Here is a 20713-nt window from a genome sequence, read left to right as displayed (position 1 = left end):
TTTCACATTGATTTCACCCCCATAGCCCACATATTAAACGCAATGATTAATAAATTGACAGGCTTGTTTGGGGGGTGATTATACCTTTCATTCTACTAAACCATTTTAGCTTAAAAAGAATTTTTTTTAGCCTAAAAGGTAATTTTTTTTTCAAACCCACATTAACCCATTAAATCCACAATACAACGCGTAAAGTGATGGGAGAATATTAATAGAGCCAAAAGAGGGTGGTTTTTATTCCACTTTATCATTTTTCGATGGTGGCATTTTCAATATTTTCCCCTCCGTTTTGCAGATAATTTACACAATAAACAAGCAATTATGTGTTTTAATATTTTCCAATTGCCACAACATTGTATAAACTCATAATACCGATGTTTAAAATTGGTGTATATAAAGTTATGATAGTTATATATACTTGGTGCAGCACATAATACCACACACCGGCGTCGTATTGAATCAACAACGCAACATATACATACATCGGAACCACACTTTAGGTTTTTCCACACCCCCATCGTTCCCATTAAAATGTATATCTCACACACCACCCACCTCCCCACAAATGGTTAAACACTCTTTATTGATTTTTCGGTAAACATGTTAATACACTTCGACATTTTACATTTCACCGCCACCATGGAATTATTATTTATAGCCACCACTAAAGAGGGATTCACAACTTTTCAAGGGATATGGGTGATTTAAGTGAATTTGCTGTTTTCGGCATTAATATTTTTATGGTGCTTCAACGTGGAAAAAAAGCTCTTCTCAAAAGCTTCACAGAAGAGTTGAATTTTATATACAATCCACTAATGAGATCTCGTAATTCCTGTCGTTTCATTTAAGCTCCTCTTTAAAGGTTCTCAAGAGCGCAATCTAAAAGAAGGGAGGATGGGGGGTGTGCTTCAGGTTTAATGGAAATGATCTTACTCATAGAATTGTGTTTTCTTGCTTTTATTTGAATAGTTGAAAGAAAATGCTTGAAAATATTTGAGTTTAAGAGAAGAGTAAAGGACAAGTTAGGGGAACACAGATTAGATTAATTCTTTTAATTTTTTAATGAGTTAGTTAATAGTTCTAAAAATTGAATTTAAGGAAAAGAAATTATGAAAAAGAATGAAAATTTTAATGATTTTTCAAACAAGAAAAATAAATATAAATTATTTGAAGGTGTGACTGAGTGAGTCTAAAGCTTGATTATCTTCCTCAGACTCTTAATTTTCCTTAAATTTTGCTTGAAAAGTTGTTTTGTTTTTAAAAATAATTGAGCTACCTATGTAATTTAATTTGTTTAGACAGATATTCTCTAACAGATATTTCCTTTTAGATCTTTTTTGTTTTTCTTTAAAATATCTTCTCTATCAGACCTTTTTAAAGATCTTACTAAGATCTTTTCATTAAGGTTTTTTAAGAGATTTTCTTGAGTTCTTTTTAGGGTCGTTTCGTTGAGATTTTTTCCATAAGATGTTTTCTTTCAGATCTTCTATTTTGAAGATCTCTGGTTTGAAATACAGATCTTCATGAATTTTTCTTTTTAAGATCTTACATTAAAAAAAATCTTACCTTAAATATCTATTCTTATGAGTTCTTTTATTTTTGAAAACTTATTCTTGAAATCTTCCTCTAGAGTTCTTTCTACTTAAATTAAATTCTAATTTTTGAGATCTTTTGTAATCACCTAGAATAATGAAATCTAGAGATCTTCTCCTTCAGATTTAGATTTTCTCATATTTTTCTTTTAGAGTTTTTTCCCTAAAGATCTTATTTTCCAATCCTTTCCTAACGATTTTTTTTTAGGTTTTTCTCTAAAGATCATCACTGCCATTCTATAAAGATCTTCTCTATATCAAGTCTTTACATCTTCTTGAATTTATCTTCTAAAAATCTTTGCCTTTTCATTTTCTTTGGTTCATTTTACTGATATTTCTTTCCTAATAATCTTCTTCCTAAGATCTTTGCCCTTAAAAAATCCATTCTTTTTCATATTTATTCTTATAAAATTATAAGAATAAATAATTCTTATATAACTATAAAACTTTTTCTTGATCAAAGAGCATATTTCTTCAAATCTTTTGAAATGTCTGAAAGCTAAAATTGAATTAAAATATTCAAAGAACAAGACACAATACGCTCTGTGCATTGGAATTATGAGTTTGCAGACGACATTGCATGAAAATAAAATATTTCCCGTGATTTTTCATGACATTCCTGCGGGTATTTTAATAAGATTTTTTGTGTTGATGAGATTTTGTTGCGAAATAAGGGGTAGAGTGAGATTGTGATACAAAATGCAGGTATAACCGGGAAAATGCACAATGACGGGATTTCTCAAAGCTTTTGCTATGCTGTTTGGGGGATAAAAGTCATGCTGCGGGAAGATGGATGGTTGGGTATATGTGTGTGACATGGGCGATAATTCCGCGTAGAACAGCAGGAGCTTTTTGGGGGGTATGTAGGTAGGTAGGACTATGACTCACCGGCAAACCCCTCTGGGCAGCTGCAGTTGTACTGGGCCACACCGTCAATGCACGTCCCTCCGTTGTGGCACGGCGATGACCAGCACTCGTCCCAATTTGTCTGACACTGCACACCTGTGTAGCCATCGATGCAGTAGCAGGAGTACGTGCTGCAGGTAAATTAAATGGATTCACATGAGATTCCTTTCTACTGTGTGAATGGGGGAAGCTGCCCTCCTCGGTTTTTGGTTGTATAAAAGAATAATATAATGAAATGCAGACCAAGTTGAAACATTCATCTTAACTACTCCCTTCTTCCACTTTTCCAAGTGGTAGGAGGGGGATAAAGGGAGTGATTGAAGTGGTGAATGAGGGTCTAGATTGAAGAGTTTCAATTTCCCAGATCTCCCAATCCATTTTACCCACGGAAATCCCTCTGTGTCCCCTTCATCCGTTCATAAGCAATCGCTTTGCTTTCAGATTGAGGAAAAAGGTGCATTTCCACTGTGAATTTCCACCCGACTAAATGAAAATTCTTTGAAATTTATTGCTGACGGTTTGCAAAAGCTCTTGCTTACGGTAGGATAAGTTATCGAATGAGTCGGAGAGGGAGAGAAGAGATTTCATAATGCAAATATTTTGCATAACTAAAATCCCTTCCCAACCAAATAACATTTGATTGCACAGAGATTTAGGAAAATCCATTCTTAAATAGAAAATAAACTTCACTTTGTTCTTTTTTTTTTTTAGCACAGCAGTCGAAAGCTTCCGCAATCCCCCTCAATTGAAAAACGGAAAATCTTCTCCTCGGAAAACTTTCCTATCTTTTTCGACACTTTTTGCGCAAAGGAAAAGCTACTACACTTGCATTAAATTATGCACAGATAAATCAAGAGATAAGTTAGTTCGTCTAAAGCTTGCCTCATTAATAATTTATTATGCAAAAACTTTCTAAAGACTCTCCTTGTTTTATTCACATAAACTTCATATATAGGAGCAGATTGCACCGAGTAGTGCCCCAAAATCCTCGGAGCGATTGAAAAATTACCATGTGTTTTATTTACAAAGGAAAAGGGAGCTTTTATATCCATATATTGTTGCAATCCCTGCATCCTAACATCTCTATGCACTTTATGCGCACTGAAGAAAAATGAGAATGAATTACCTGAATAAACTCATCTCAGTTTCTTAAAGGTTTTGCAGATTCTGCCTAGATAAAACCCTTAAAATTCTTCTTAAGGATTTGAGAAACTTTTGAAAAATAAGTAGAAATATTTTTTTCTTTCGAAATAATAAATATTGTAGATTAATTTAAAAAATCTTCTCAGAAAAATATGCAATAAAATGCATTTTTGCATTCTATTGTAATTTCATCACTTCTTCTCGGCTAATTAATATTTATTTCTGGCCAACGTTTCGGACTATTTTAGTCCTTCCTCAGGGCAATCAATGGACAAAATTAACCACGTCAAGAAACAATCAAAAATCACTACATCCACAACACAACTTTCTTTATCTCCTCTCTATCTAGTACAGATTGGCTAATAAAAGAGTTCTTAATAAAAAAGCTTCAATGGACTTTTATTGAACTCATTTTTCATTAAATTTCTGCTTATTTTCTTTAGAAACTTCTCAAGCAATTTAAGTTTTTTTTTTGTCATTTTTTTGTGGTAAAGAAAAATTCTCTTGACCTATTTTCGCGAGAAATAAACATTTGGGGTGCAATAACATAAAATAAATTAACAAATTTTCCCCCAAAAAAGCTTTCAAAAGTCCCACAAAATGGCCTGAATTTATTTTTCATCTTAATTTAATTTTCATAAATATATAAATTCATTTCCTCACTGCAACGCCAGAAAAAAAAGGAAAGTCGGAAAAAAGAAAACCCTCAGACAGACATTTTGATCTTTTCACTGATTTATCATGAGCATCTCAAGTATTTTTGCCATTGAATCGCATTGAGAGGGGGACAAAGAAGAAATGAGAAAAATCGAGGTTTTCAAGGTGCGGAGAATTTGTGCTTCTTTTTTGGAAAATTCACAACCGGAAAAAATCATCCCCTGAGAGAATTTTCATTTGAGAAGAAAATTCCGGATGACAGCTTATTTCATTACCATTTCACATGGAATTTTTCAACACAATAAGTCAGCCCTCGACCCCTATTGTTGACGCTCCTGTGTTTAGCTTACCAGCTTCTTTTCTTCTTTCTTCTTCTTCTGCCTCATTCCATTCCAAGTTCAATGTAGCTTTTTAGGCGGAAGCTCCCACCGCGCGTGTAGAGAGCTTTATTAAATTATATCTCGTATTTATCCCCAAAAATGGGATTAGTCATATTAAGTGAGATCAAAGATTTCTTCTCTCTTGAAAATTATTATATACATATTTTCTTAGAGGGAGAGAGAAAGAGAGAGAGCAAGAGCGAGAGTTAGATCTCTGTAAAATCATAAAAGCACCCAAAAGGCATTCCCCCCAAACGTATTCCCCCTTTTGGCTGTCATTATTCATCTCGTCTTTTGTGATGCCATGTTGGTTGTGTGCTTGCTGTTTGCAAAACTTTCATCTCGAATTTCATCGGGTGGACCCGCGGGGGTGGTGTGGTGTGGGTGCTACACAAAACACCGCATTGGACTGGCAATTTTCAGAAATGGAAACTTTTAACCCAATTCAACCGGCGATAGAAATTGCTACACTGTATGTACTATGTGGGTGGGTACGTAGGGCAATGGAAAATGTTATAACATTGTATGTGTGCGACAACGAGAGGAGCTTTTTCGTCCTCCACTTCCGGGACGCGAGAAAGCTCCCCGAGAAAAAAAGCGCACTCGAGCACAGTTGGTGACATTTTCGGTGAGAGATGCGATCGTTTATTTATGAATAGCGGATGCGAATTGAAAACATGGTGAGAAGAATGAAATATGGATGTTGTTTGTTGACCTACAGTAAGAGGAAAATGTGGATATATAGCGAATGGTTTTAAGCTAACTTTTTTTGCTGTTGGCTTTAAGGCATATTCTCCTCATACCGCATTTTCCTTTTCTATACAAGGTTATACTCTCTCCTTGGCTATTATTGGGATTTCAACATGAGTTCTGAATTTATGGAGACACTATATATGTGAGTTATGAGTTATGCTACACATTGCAACAACTTGGCAATGTATGAAAAGATTATTTTGAATAACTCAAAATTTCTTAGCCAGCTTGAGAGGAAAAAGGATGTTATGCACAACAATGATATAAGTCAAAAACCATTTAAACTGATTTCTAGTTTACTTATTAAATTCATTAAATTAATGAAAAAATTAAGGTTTGAGAAAAAGAGAGAAAAACGTGATTGCTTTTCCTGAAAAATCTTGGAAAATCTTATTCAGGTAAAAGTGAAACTTTCTGTGGTATTTCTTGTATTTTACGTGATTCAATTGAAGAAAAATTCCCAGAATTTCACATTAATACTAGTAATTTGCTTTTTCCTATTTTCTCGTAAGTTTTTAATTAAAATAATATCAAATATAATTTAACCCTTATATGCCCACTCCACTATTATTACATATTAATCTAATAAGCGTAAAATTTAATCAAACGATTAACTTACTTCCGATAAACCTGAGTTTGCCAGTAACTCACAACAGACGGCAGAGGATTTTCCATGACGTCTTCGTAAGGAATATTTTATTGACATGACTGGCATAGTTTTCTCGCCCAACATAACCATCACTTTAAATTTTCGGGCGCAAAAAGTTAATTCTTGAATTAACCGATTAATCGATGAAAGATTTTTCTATAAAGGTATTCTTATAGTAAGCTAAACCGGTTAAACCTTCACAACAAGCCCATGAATAAACATTCCCTCTTTAATATGGAAAATTTTGAGGGCATTTATCACCCATAACCTCACATTTCTTTTATCTACCATTTCAATCGTTTTACCAATTTGAAAAGCGTCGAGTCAGTTATGCGGGGAAAATGTGATAAATTGTGACAGAATTTACCTGTTCAGGTCATCAATGCAGACACCAAAGACACAGGGATTGCTCAGGCAGGCATAACCAGCCCATACACCACTTGTTGTGGCGAGACAAATTAATCCCGTGAGGATGACAAACTCAATTTTCGCCAGATTGTATCGATGGTGATGCCGCTCCTGTGAGCGGTATCCTGTCGACATTCTCCCGCTTTCGTGGCAATCAACTGCCGGCCGATGAGTTCGTGGTCGAAGATCACCAACTAAATTGATTACCCGATGCCCCATTCTGTGTGCTCAGCGACATTGATCGATGCTCATGTCGCGGCTGAAGGATTTATGTGGTTCAAATCTAAAATGAAATCGCAAATAAAACCCAAATTGTTAGTGTACTGAAAGGGACTGAAAAGTGTGCTGTAAATATGTAGCTCTCTCCATTTACATTCTGGGATGACTATTTGAATATGCCGCCCATCCTTTTTATTTACAAAATGAAAATTAAAGAGTCGCGTTGAAATGAAAAAGTTAGATTTATGTGATGACATTCAGGACTTTTTTTTCAAGGATTTATTGAAAAATATTAAACTACTCACTAATGGCTTTCATTCAAATGCTCATTTGCGATTTACTTAGCAAATACAGAGTTGATAAATGATGACAGTGACATTAGCAATTGTCATTTTTTGACAGCATTCATTTCTTTGACATTTTTGACAGATTTCAAAAAATATTTTTAAATTTTCTCCATTGCATTCTATTGGATTTTGCAATTATTTTCACCATGTTCTTCATTTTATTCTATTTTGTGAGAATCTAAAAAAAAGCGCGATGCAGCTCAGCAGCAGCTGTGCTGAAAAATTCTAATAAACCCCCTTTTTTGTGGGGGAGAAATTGCAAACGAAACATTTTATTTGTACACGCCGGGATTAGTGCTTGTGCTACAAAATGATTAAGTTTCGCGTGAAACTTTTTTTTTCATCCATACAGCGTCCGAATTTGTTATTTCGTCCCCAAACTTTTTTTGTGCCTTTAGCCCTTTTATGCGAGTTGTATATTTATTTTGGGATGTGTATGTGGGGGTGGAGGGTGAGCAGAAAATTGCGAATGGGGTTTTTTTCCTCGTCAGAGAACTTTTCCCGTGCAACATACAGAGAATTAGTGCCAAAATATATATTGGGTGGGACGACTGTTAATGTCAAGTGGGTGGGTAATCTATTGCCTATATAGCAGGGCACCTGGTCAGTTGGGGTCAACACACACAGAGTCGTAACAGATGGACCATTAATTTCCACGATAATTGATGAACAAGCAATTTTTCATATGGTACGACAATTGAGTTTCATTTTGCAACCCCATTTTCGGAGAGAAAATTTCAAAAGCACCCACATTGACGATTTTGACGTCATAAAAGGGTTAAAGGATATTTTTTCTAAAGATTTTTGTGGATTTTTCTTTGGTAAGTGTTTGAATAATAATTCTTTCAGTCAATTTTTCAATTATTATTATCGTTGGAATATTTTTTTAAATTGAAAATTTAAATAAAATTTACTTTAGTAATGAGGCCTGAAGAAGGAAATAATTAAACTCGAAATGTCAAAAAAAAATTATAGAAAAAATTGTCAATAATATCATCGATGAATATTTGTCGCTAAGATTTATCGATGAAACATGCAAGTATGTAAATGTAAAAAGATTTTTTTTTTGCAATTTTGCCGGAAATCTTTTTCAGAATTTTCTATGTGTTTTTTAAATAGAGAATGGGGATTTTCTTTAGCGATTTCTTAAGCTTCTTTGATTCTCTACAAGATTAAATGAGTCAAAGTTGTTTTGTGAATGAGAAATATTTCCGTAGACCGATGAATAAACTCCTTTCAAATGGGACTTAAAGATTTTTTTCAAGTTTAACGTTTGAATACGGACAGTTTGTGAGAAAGGGTTAAATGGGGTATTTTTTTTTCTAAATAACATTGTAACACCCCTTAGCAACAAAAAAGACGATGAATTTGAGCTTTTTTAATCAGCCATTTAAGCTTAAAAGATTTTACGATAAAAAATGTTTCAAATAAACCCTAAAGAGTTTTCCTTGAGGTGACCGCGATAGCAAAATTTCCCTCATTTTTTTCCCATTTCATCCACCATCAGCAAACATTTCCATTCCACCAATAAATATGTATATAGAACCCAACCCCATCCCCCACGGGGGTGAAGCACTTCATGGTATTTAATGTGACACTATCGCAATGCAAAAAGCGTGTGTTTTTTTGTTTATCATGCGAAAGAGTTTGCACACCAGCTCCATCCACCCGTCCCCCAAACTTCGCTTTATGCTTTTGTACATCATTTTGCCATGTTTAAAGTTCACCCCATAGAGTTCAAAGTGTGTGACACGGGAAAAATGTGAGGGCTTTTCTGCTTCTCTGCAGCTTTCAGACCTTTTCCGTACACAAGCATGATTTTGTGGAAAAAGTTTGCTGAAGTATTTGAGCGACACACACATAGTGAAAAAGGGTCCTCATGGCATAGAGAGGTGTGTAGAAAAAAATCCTTTTGCAGAATGAAAAAAAAGAAGAGAAAAAGAAGAGAAAAAGAAGAGAAAAGTATGAAATGATTCAGAAACACGATTAACGTCTGGGATGGTTGAAAAAGTTCCCCATGGCTTGTCTCACCCTGACCTCTGGTACTCTCTATGGCTACTCCGGGCTGGTAGAATAGTTTACTTGTACAGCGTAACTCAATTGAGAACATCCCTCGCACACATTGAGTTGGGGCAATGAAATTTACGTTCCTTCTCTAACGTTATATTTGACCCATTTTGCCCATCGATGACGAACGTAAAAAAAGGAAAAGCCCATCAATTGTGAAATAATAAAGTGTGGAAAGTTTTCTGGGCAAAACATACTCTCACACAGGATGAACCCCAACCCCTGTTTGGGGGTGAACTCCATCCGATTCAAAGTGCCCGCTATATACGTATTGTTTTATGGGTCAATCAACATCCCCTTCAAACCAACCCCCCAAACCCCTTTTGTGACAAAATCCTTTTATGCTCCTGAGAATGGGGAGGAAAAAAAGGCACAAGGCTAGAAGGGATGAAGAAACATATGGGGGATGTTTTAGTAAAAGCTTGAATAAAAGCTTCTGTTGCATAGATTTGTTAAATTCAATTTTATTTTTGATTTAATTTAGACTTTAAAAAAATTCTACATTCAAGTAAAAAACCTTATTAGTTGGTATACCACAATCGTGGCATACCAAGTATTGTAATCATCGGAAAAACCGACCACCTCAGATCGGGCTCAAACTTGGTATGAGCACGTTTTAGACATCCCACATTACGAAAATGGTGGTGGAAATTTTTTGATCCGGCCGGCCTGCCGGCCGGCCGGTGCGCTAAACTTTGTCTTATAGCTCGAGAACGGCAAGAGATAGAGACTTCCGGTTTGAAGTTTTCTATAGAAATGTGGGTGTAAAATATCATTTTTTCGCATTTTCAAAATCCAAGATGGCCGCCGTCCGCCATTTTGAACTACCATCAACCACTTCTTTTACAGCTACAGGTCTGAAATTTTAGTATGTTGTAGAGCTCAGTGAGACGTTTTCATCAACAATTCATACTTGAAAATCGGTCGAGCGGTTTAGCAAATATGGCGGCCTAAAGCAAAAAGTGTTTTTTCGATATAACTCGAGAACGGCTTGACCGATTTTGACCATCTTGGTATCAAATGAAAGGTATTGCGAAGCCCTACAACTGTCTAGAACATTCCAAGTTCCAAAAACATCCGCAAGAGGCACTAAAATCAAAAACAAAAATTACCTAACTTTAAGGGGCAATATCTCAGAATCCCCATTAGGCAAATCTTTTAAATTTTGATATGTTGTAGCCTGACTCAATATCTTTCATCAGTCCGAAAATGAAGAAAATCTATGTCGCCGTTTAGAAGATATGGCCTTTTGAAAAATTCTTGAATTTGAAAAGTTCTAAGAGCCATATCTCTTGAACGGATTGTCCGATTTTGCTCAATTTGGTATCAAATTAAAGGTTTTGCAAAACTCTACAACTTTCTAGAACATCAGAAATCTCTAAAACCATTCCTTTAGGACGAAAAGTGCAAAAAACTGTTTTGGTAGAACAAAAAACCGCCATTTTGTGTTCTGGAGGTGACCTTGAAATGTATTGAAATATATGTCAGATTATAGCTTATTTGAATACCTTTCCAAAACTAGTCAAGAAATTTCTGTATGTGCAATAGAACTTGAGATATAACCATTTTTGTCTTTCGAATTGATGAATTTCATATAAAAAATCACCTTTGCCTACTAATACTACTTAAAAATTAAATTACAACGCATAGACTGACTCATCCGCGTTGTGGTATACCAACTCTTATAACTGGACGCGTTATGATTGACTTTCCATATAAAACATCCTCTATTATTTTAATTAATTTGCTTCAAGTATCTCCCATTCGTTAAGCAAACTAAAAGAGTTACAAATGAGAGGTAGTTGATATGAGAGATAATCTCTCATAGTCAAATAATTTAATTAATTAATTAAACATCAAGTACTGCGGCAAAATACTCACTGAAACAACTTTCATGTTTAAGTACTTTTGAGATTCTAAATATTACCTCTCTTGGCTGTATTTGCATAAAACTTTGATTAATCCACATATATAGATTTATTTATCTGAAGCACTGAAGCTAAAGTTTTAACCCTCTCTAAAAAATTCACAAAATAAATTTTCCTGTGAAAACTACAAGCTACAAAGCTAATTAATTAGCTTCGCGATGATTGATATGAGCTTGTCAAGGAAAATTTCTCTATGAAAGATAGTCTCTCTTTCATAGACAACAAGATAGAGAAGAATAAAAAAAAATCCCCACAGGAATTTTCATGGAAATTCCACAAGAGTCTCATATGCAAAAGTTTAACAAAAAAAAAGCTAAAATTAAATCATCTACCCCCTTTCTATCAGATGTCTAGTGAAAAATTCTTCAAAATTCCAAGCATATTCTGAGGCGATTTTTTTTGTATGTTCATATCAAGCTTAAAATATGAAAAGAATAGAGCACAAGAGGGAACTTTTCTGTAGGTTTACAACAAAGCATAGCACGGGTGAAACTATTCCATCGATTGAATTGCCAAACAAGAGACGTTTGCACAGGGAAAATATCGCCGGCGGTAGGGCAACAGGGGCAAACGCAGGATTTTTCCAAGGGGGATGTTTTAATTTCCTTTTCTTCTTCTTTGTCCTCTTCTTCTTCAGATTTTAGAGCAATTTGAAGAATTTAAGTTTTAATATTCTCCAGAGATAATTTATAAAAATAAGTCTTAGAAGTAAATTAACAGAGCCTAATGAAGACAATAAAATTTTTTATAAACGTCGCTATATATACAAGAAAAATAGCAGTTTTTGTGAAATTTTATTTATTTTTCTATCTCGTACGGAAATAGGAAAACTAGAGCATTTCTTTAATCCCTCCTAACAACAGCCGCCCTTGAGTCACCAAAAACAATTCGGCACAATCCTCAAACTCTGCGCCCTTAATACAGGAGAACAAAGGCGTGGATTTCCGTGGTTTTTGGGGCTAGGAGTATAGCAGCAAATTGAGTCAAAAAAAATTCCACCCTATGGGTTGCTTTCTGCGAAAGCTCTAAGCCATGGAAGATACATTCTTGTTCCTCATGGAATTTTGTCACGTGGAAAAGTGCCAGATTGACTTTTGAGCTTGAATTTGGTGTGCTTTTCCGCCTCCCGGAAGGCTCCTTTGCCACAGTTGGGGTGGTGGGAGGGGGAAAATCCAAAAATAACATTATTCCGGCATGTGAGAAAATAGCCTGCAGTGAAAGTTTCTCAACGTTCATATACCATTGAATATAGGAGCTTTTGTGTGTGAATGGCATTTATAGCGTTTCCACGGAGAATCGCCAATTTGCCCATGGGGGTGGTGGGCTTTTTTTTCACCCCACCTTCACCACGTGTTTCCGGTTTTTTTTCGGGGGGTTCCTATGACGCAGAGTAACAGCAGAATAGCAAATAGACGTACATATTTTTAATGCTCAACAGTTTCATACATGCTTTGGTTTTTTTCATATAGCAATAAACTTTCAACATACCTGTCGGTAAAGTTAATAATTTTTGTGCTTTTTCTAATTTTTGGGGGTTTAATTTTAAAGCTCTGTGCATGGAAAACTTTGTAAGTAAAAACAGATAAGATAATTTGTTCGTAATATTTTGGAGTTTCTTGTTATATGGAAATTAAATAAATTATTTTAATGTTGGTGAAGAAAAAGTTACTCAAGAGTGGGTGAAAGTTCACGATGAGCAACTTCCCCTTTAAAGTTATGCCGGGAAGTCTTCGTTTGTGGGCAGCTTTTGAGGTGTTACCAATGGGGTTCCTGTGGAAACCAAAAAGTGTTTGCTTTGCGTAAACACTCTTCATACTGACTTTGACGGAGAAAGTTTTGCAAAAGAGTCATTCAGGGTTCGACACAATGTATCCTCCCCGAGAATGTTGACTTAATCCCACAATTTTTGATGTGCTTTCAGTGCCAACACCACCACACAACGCTCTATTTTGCATATTTGACAAAGCTCCTCCACCATCTGCCAACAACTTTCGCTCTAACTGATCAATTTGAGTTGCATACATTAAGTAAAAAAAAACATTTTCAAACTTTTGAGAAAATATTCATGGAAATGTTGTTGCAATATATAATACAGTTGGGATCCGCATTATAGGAAGTTTTAGATGACAGTTTCGCAGAAGGACAAATTAAAAGATTTTGTTCTTCGAAGAAAGCTTAGGAGATGCAACGCTTTCAACTAAATAATACTGAAGAAAACTACCGGAAATTTAATTCTAAAGCTTTAATTAAATTCTTGAGAAGTATTTATTATACTTCGATCAATGCCAAATACAAAGAATTTCCATTGAAAAGAAGCTTAAAGATCGGAATTTCTAAAATTTCCCGGAAGTCATTATTTCATACTTCCAGGAATTTGGTAGATTAACAGAGGTTTGAAGCTAAATTTAAACTCAATTGACAAATATGTTGCTGTTTTGTCATCGGATAACTATTAATTAAGCACCACCAAATGTGGAGGAGTGAAATGTAACATAATATGGGGATAGAGGTATCACCTTCCCGCGGCGTACACGTGTGTTTTCCTGAAAAACACGCGAAATGTTGTAATTACAGGGGCTTACTGTAAATTCCGGAAGGTTAGAATTTCAACAACCAAAAAATAGGTCTCTCACCATAGATATTTTCATGTAGTAAAATTAACTGAAACAGTGGAAATTTGATTCTATTTGTTATAAATACTGAGCCGAAAAAAAGCAAAGGGCTGCATTGAGATATCTTTTATTGTTATTAAAGTTAACATCGATTTTTTTTATTGCGAAGTTCTCTTTTCTTAAAAAAGGTTTTCTTCAGAGTTTTTTTTCCAGTTTTTCTACAAAAGTGAGGTTATGTTTCTGAAAATTAGGAAAACTATAAAATATATTAAATTATACTTGACGAATTAAATTGTATGATATTTTCTTACGTTTATTCTCAGGTACGTTTAACTAAAATTGTTTTATTCTATATTCTGGAAGAGAATGAAACTTTTACAGAAACCTAACCTAAAAATTGTAAGACAAAATGTTCCTTCATTAAGAAAAAAAAATGTATAGAATATTTCATAAACCATTTGGCATACTTTAGGCTTTTTTTAAGGTTATTATATTATTAAATTTTATGTTAAATAAACAAAAATTAATTTAAGGTTATTTCCTGAGGACTTTTCCTATTTTTATTTACTTTACGCACTTTACGCAACCTCTTACTTTGTCACTAAATTGCCCCTAAAACGATTCAACTGAACTATGCAAATTTTCCATAAAAATTTCCTCCAGAACCACCAAAATAATGCATTTCATTGCAGTTCTAGTAAATCATCAAAATAAAATGAAGTATTAATTCCCTTAATTAATTAACTTCAGCCCAGATAAATTAAGTACACACCGTACACTGCTACAAAATTAGTAATGTTTCGTATCAAATTAAATTTTAAGCACAGAACAACGAGGTACTGCTATTCAATTTAGGTTCTGTCCTCGGGAATTATATTGTGGGGCTTTAAATTAGCAAAGGTCCAATTTTATGTAATCAACTGCCCCAAAGCATTCGTACTACGCGCATCCCGCCCCTTTAAACATCACCCCCTCAGGCAATTTATCATATTTCACAGCTCTCAATTTGGCGCTTTATGAAATCACCGACAAACACAAAAATTCTGCCAAAAAAAATACGGATGCGTATTTTTTCCAACAATAAAGCTCTCTTCCGGAAGGGAAAGGGAGATGAAAAAAAGGGTTTATTTTTGCGAAATGAGGATGTTGTTTATTGCCCTTTTCGCTGGGTTAAATCTCCTGTATGACATACATTTTTCGCCACGCCCTTTGCTAATGGGGAAAGGGAGTTTGTGCGTATTTTTTTTCAGCATAAGTATATTACCAGCAAACAGGATTAGAATGTCTTGAAAATTCATTTTGTACCCCCCAGACTCGCGTGATAAAAGCAGCAGCAGTAAATTTCCTAATTTTCCGCACGATTAACTGCAAAAGCCAGTGAAGAGCTCACAGGGGTTGAATGGGCCTATATCTCTTCCACCCCACACAAAAATCCCTCTCTCCTCTTCAATCCATCACTTTGTGCACTGCCCTGTAAATATATGATTATGCTGGCGATAATAGCGGCCATGCGGGGAGTGTATGATGTGATGGCCGCACAGAAGGATGTGAAAATAGCCATCCCTTTTTTTGCCATCGTCCACAAGGAAAATCTTCTCATCTTTCTGGCGCCAAACAATGTTGTTGGTTTTTCTTGTCATGATATGGTGAAGTTGCTCTCTCTATTACATTGGAAAATTGTTGCCTTAACGACAAAATAAATGGCTGCAAATTGATTTTGTCGCAGACACCCTCAAGTTATTGAGACTTCTTTGCGCATCATTAAATTTTTAATAGTTTTCTCTCCAAAAGATTATTCTATTCAGCATTTTTATGCTTCAAAAAATTAACATAAATCATAAAGAAAGATTTCCTTTGTCAAAGATTAAATTGATGCCATTTTATTGCTACCAAAAAAATCAAGAATCTAAGAAGTAAAAGCTCTCTTCCACATATGTACAAACATAACAAAAATCATCCCCGAAAGAGCTTTTTATTTTCCCAAGAAAAAAAAAGCTTCTCAACGTTGAATTTCTCCATTCACTACAGTCACAACTCAGCAGAGCACAAATATATGACTGATTATGATGCAAAAGTCGAATTTGCGTACTCCTCACGTGCTTTTGCGAGGCATTTTTATTGTGTACGATTGTAAAAAATGACGATCATGGCTGTAAAATGCCGGTATAGCGCGCACAAATAATTTATTTATTCACTCTCTGGTGCGGGGATTTGAAGCTCACAAGTCTTTTTATTTGCATCCCCAAGCGCGGGAAAAGCACGCTGCAAACACAACATTGAAGCGCTTCTGTGTGACAAAATCCAAATAGAAATTGAATCATGAATTCCCTCACATAACAAGGAGCCAGCTTTCCCTTTTCCTCCCTTTAATTTTCCTTTTGACTGTAAATAAACCACACGGGGGTTGATGCAACAACAACAAAAAACTCTGAGAGTGATTCATTTTTATTAGAGACAATGTGCTCAGAGGGTTGATTGTTAGATAGCGTATCGTAAAAAAAGCTCCCATAAAGCACCACGCAGATGTCACATTAAATGCATGCGGCGAGCGGTGGGTGGATGGGGATGAAAGCTTTAAAAAGCTCACTAAGAATTTTCACAGGATAAAATGTGAATTTATTTGCATTTATTGCCGGCGAGATTAGATTAATTGGCATCATTAACACCATTTGTCCCGTGCATGAAAAAAACACCCCATAAAACAATCACAGGGATGATTTATTTCATCTGCAACCCCATAAAAGACTTGATTGCAATTTTATCAATATTTTTTTAATGGATTGACACCAATTTTCTGCTAAAATAAATTTATAATTTAATTTCGAATTTATTAATAAAAATTTTATCACCTAAAAAGATTCAATGAATAATGCTTAAAATGGGAAAAAATTATAATAATCTTAAAGAATTTTTCATTTTTTTGTCATCCAACGTTAGTCTCACAATAATTTCAATTACATTCATCCTCTCGATGTCGTGGGAGAGGCGAATGAGTGGCGTCGTTTGAAATTAATTCCCATAATTATCCTCAAAGTATCTCAAGAGCTGTGAGTCTGCGGTTTGAGAAGGGAATGCTGGAGGCGTCCTCGGGAACGGAAAACTAATGAAGGATCCATTTAAATTGGGACTGACAGTGTGGAACATACAACTTGCCGGCACTAATGAGTGAAATTGCAGGGAAAGAACTCCACTAAAAGAGAACTTTCGCAGTGGGTGGGAAGAATACGTTATATATAAGAATTGGGAATCTTGAGAGCGAGAGGAGTTCTTGGAAAACGAATTTGATAGCAAAAATCGTTCGTATTTAAATTAACAGCAACACTGTGCAACCCTGAAGCACACTGGCTGTGTCCTTGGCGAGCTGTTAAAAAAAGGATCTTCTCCGTGGATAAAATTCCACCCCTTTTGGGATTGCTTTGGCACCCCAAACCCTTACATTATGTACATACATTACATATATAGTGAGTAAATCTCCTTAAGAATTCAGCATCAGTTTCAACTCAAGCAGAAGACCAAACTCTTAAAGGAGAATCCATGACTATGGCCATGAATAATTTAGATTCACAAGCTCATGCACAATAATGTGACATCCCCAACCCACAAAATATAACCACTTTTCTTGCACACACACCCCCTCATTGGGAAGTGATTATTGACTTTCTTGCACCCCCGCAAACACCGCAAACCCATTATACCCATTTTAATCAATGTGATTGCATCTAATGTGGGAATTTCTCTTGCTTGTTAATCCACTGAATTGGAAAAAGTCCCATTCAAGTTTGTTGCACGTATCCCCCTAATTAGAGAATTAATTTGGAACAATTTCCACAATGTTGAGCATCAATATATGATCAAATATGAGACATACCTGACCTAGACTTGGCTCCCATCCCCCTCGTCCCTTCAAACCAACTATGTATGACCCACATTTTGCGAAAATTAGGTGATGATGCTACATGCGGACAGACAAGATAGCAATAATCCAATGGAAATTTGCTTTGTTACATTTAAACACAGACATGTATTCTCTATTATGTTGCACAACAATACAAATTATTGTGCTATATAAAATATATGGAGTTCTGAAAGAGAAATTCTAATTAGAATTCCATGCCAATGTAGACGAGAAATTCATACAGAAATGTTTTATTAAATTTTATACTAAATTCCATAGAACTCATGTAAAATTTTTATCTAAAAAAATCTTTTACAAAATCTAAAAAAGAATATCTGAAATTCTTTGGAAAGTGTATAAAATCCCATTAATTTTTTAAATTAATTTTAAAGGACATTATGTATTGAATATGGTCAAAGTTTATTACATGAAAATTAAATCTATTTTCACGGATTTTAGTTTGTTTAATTATGTTTGTTTAGATATGATAAAGTTCCAAGATAAGTGATGTGAGTTTTTATATAAAAAATATATTTTCTGAAAAAATATTTAGAATTAGAAATGAAAAATAAATTTTAATTTTTATTTGAAATTTTGATCAAAAAAGAGTTTTTCCAACAATTACTTAATAAAATTTTTAAGTTTTCTTCTTAAGGTCTTTTAATAAACAGTATTGTTTAAAATATACTTGATACAAACATTTCAAATTAAAAAATTAGAAACAAACAATGTCCCAGTAATTAAAAATATAGAAAACTCAGCAACATTTTTATCGTTATATTTATTCATTTTAATTTTCTCAAATTATCTATGAATTTTTTATAAGTTTAACAATACCACAACATTATTAAATCAAAGAATAAATTAAATTTTAATAAAATTATATTTAATTGCAATAAATTAGTGTGAAATGAGAGATTTGTTGATATTCCCATAAAAATCAGCTTGACTGACAAATTGATTTTGGTTTTTGAGTTAGCAAATTCGCAATTAATAGCAAATGTTTTGATAAATTAATTTTTGGTAGGTATTTCAATTATGCCAAATTTATTTGATTATAGAAATTTCTGCTTTGACAGAATATTAATTACAATTGTAGGAGATTAAAAATGCATTATAATCAAGCTTAATTTGTTTTCAAATGATTTGTCATAACTTTTGTATTTTAGATAAATGCTCAATAACTTTTAATTCGTAAAATTAATGTTTTTGAATTGTTTAACAAAACAATTATTATGAATTTTATGCTTGTTATTGGCAAAATAATATTGTTCTATTTAAATGATGTATCAAACAATATTGCGATTATTTTTATTGAAATGTTTTATTTTTAAATCCTTAATTACAAAATTTCCAAATAGTTTCATTTTAATCTCCAAAACTGTTAATAATAAAATTTTATACCTGAGGAAGAAGATACCCATTTCCAAAATGTCGTACTGATTAAAATTCAGAAACTTCTGAAGGTAAAATCCCGAATTTACTCCCTTAAAATATTTGAATGGTGGTAAAGAAGAATCGTTAAAGAATAAACGAATATTTTTCATTTGAAAAGTTTATTTTCCTGCATAACAACTTCCAACTATTTTTCTGCACATCTCTGTATTTTTAATTAAAATTCCAGAATACTTTATAAAAGTATAAACCGCACATAAACATTTTTTCTGTGCTTATCACAAATTTCCGAGCACATCTTGGGAACACATTGCTTTACCTTGGCAAAAATATGGTGAGAGAACGTTCACAAAGTCTCATGGATTGAGAGTAAAAGTTACTTAAGCAATTGTATTCAATTTCCTTATAATGGCAAAATTTCTCACAAAATAATCGCTTTTATGTCGCCAATATGGGGTTAGTAAATCATGTCTTAATTGCCACTGTTAAATCATCATTTTAATTAGCAAAATATTCAGCTCATAATTTCTTTGGGCTCAACCATTCCTTCGTAAATAAATTTCATTTGAGCAAATTTATACATTTTCAAAAAGGGCAAAAGTTTCTGAATGAAAATTTTCATGTATTTCCCAATAATGGTTCTTCTCGGGAGAACGGAGATGACATTTTCAAGGAGATTTCAGTGGGCGCACGAGGGTGGTAAAATGGAAATTACGTCCCATTTTGGGGAATTTTCTCATGTGCATTTTGTGCAAAAAAAGTCATGTGCGGTTTGTCTTATGGCGAGAGTACAGGATGTTGCTGCAAAAGCGAACGTCTAGACGAGTGGTAGGATTTTCTTGTAACCGGGTGGGTCGCAAATGCACGGAGCGAGTTGTTAATATAGTACTGCCGTTTCGCCCACTGAGTAGACAAATGTAGTGGAAAGTGCAGTGCCGAGTGGTGGGAAAATCGATTTCCCTCTTCGGTGAAATCTCACAGAGCGTAAATATGCGACGGATTGTCGTTTGAGATGCATTTCCACCCAAATAAACTATCTCAGCATCTTCACTTCATCTTCATACCGCGCCATCATCATCTTTCATCTTGTTGACTTGACGATGAGTGTACACCGGGCGATGGAAAAGTTTCTTGCATTGTTTGGTTTTTGTCTCTCTTTCAAATAAATATATATGGAGCAGTAGTCAAGTATATGTATGTAGGTATGATGGAGGAGGAGGAGGAGGAAAAAAACAACAAGCTGTATACATAAAGATGAGAATATTTTCTCATAACTATAAATGAAAGATATGCTGGAGGGAGAGACGGAGAAAAACGCAAATAATTAATGTGAAATGTGTGCATTCATCATTATTCTTGAGTTATACTCTTCCTCATTTCTTAGCTCCCACCCATCCTTCCCCCCACCGCGTACTCATTTTGGCAACATTCGTCCCGAATAGTTAAGGAGAATTCCAAGTAAATTGCTAAACAGGAACCCCTCAAGCACAGTCAGATTGTGGTTGCATGAAAAGTTCATGATTTTCTTTTAATATATGTTTTTATTTTTCACTATTTTATAGGTTTTCTATTACGATATTTATTTATTATTTATGATTTTGGGTGTTTACTACTCTCAACTCCGACTTTGTTAGATTCTAAACTAAGCTTAGGTTTTTCAAGCAAAACTTAAGCTATTTTGGCCTGCATTGAGATCTTATGGATCAGACTTTTAAGGTTTTAAAGCAAGGATAAGTTTCATTGCAGCTGAACGCATTTTCAC

At 34.3% G+C, this 20713-nt stretch overlaps 1 protein-coding gene across 1 annotated transcript in view; it reads right to left on the bottom strand.

Annotated features, from left to right (window-relative positions):
• Positions 1–20713, bottom strand: part of LOC129789983 (protein eyes shut) — a 66487-nt gene that overhangs the window by 35492 nt on the left and 10282 nt on the right. The window contains exons 3-4 of the mRNA XM_055827133.1: positions 6448–6771; positions 2481–2629 (exon numbers count right to left, since the gene is read on the bottom strand). Of these exons, the coding sequence (XP_055683108.1) occupies positions 2481–2629; positions 6448–6707 (409 nt within the window). The 5' untranslated portion in view covers positions 6708–6771. The remainder of the gene's footprint in view (positions 1–2480; positions 2630–6447; positions 6772–20713) is intronic.

Source organism: Lutzomyia longipalpis, chromosome 2 (genome assembly GCF_024334085.1).
Source record: "Lutzomyia longipalpis isolate SR_M1_2022 chromosome 2, ASM2433408v1".
Taxonomy (NCBI): domain Eukaryota; kingdom Metazoa; phylum Arthropoda; class Insecta; order Diptera; family Psychodidae; genus Lutzomyia; species Lutzomyia longipalpis.
Note: the sequence above shows the minus strand (reverse complement) of the source record. Positions and strands in the feature narration are given on the sequence as shown.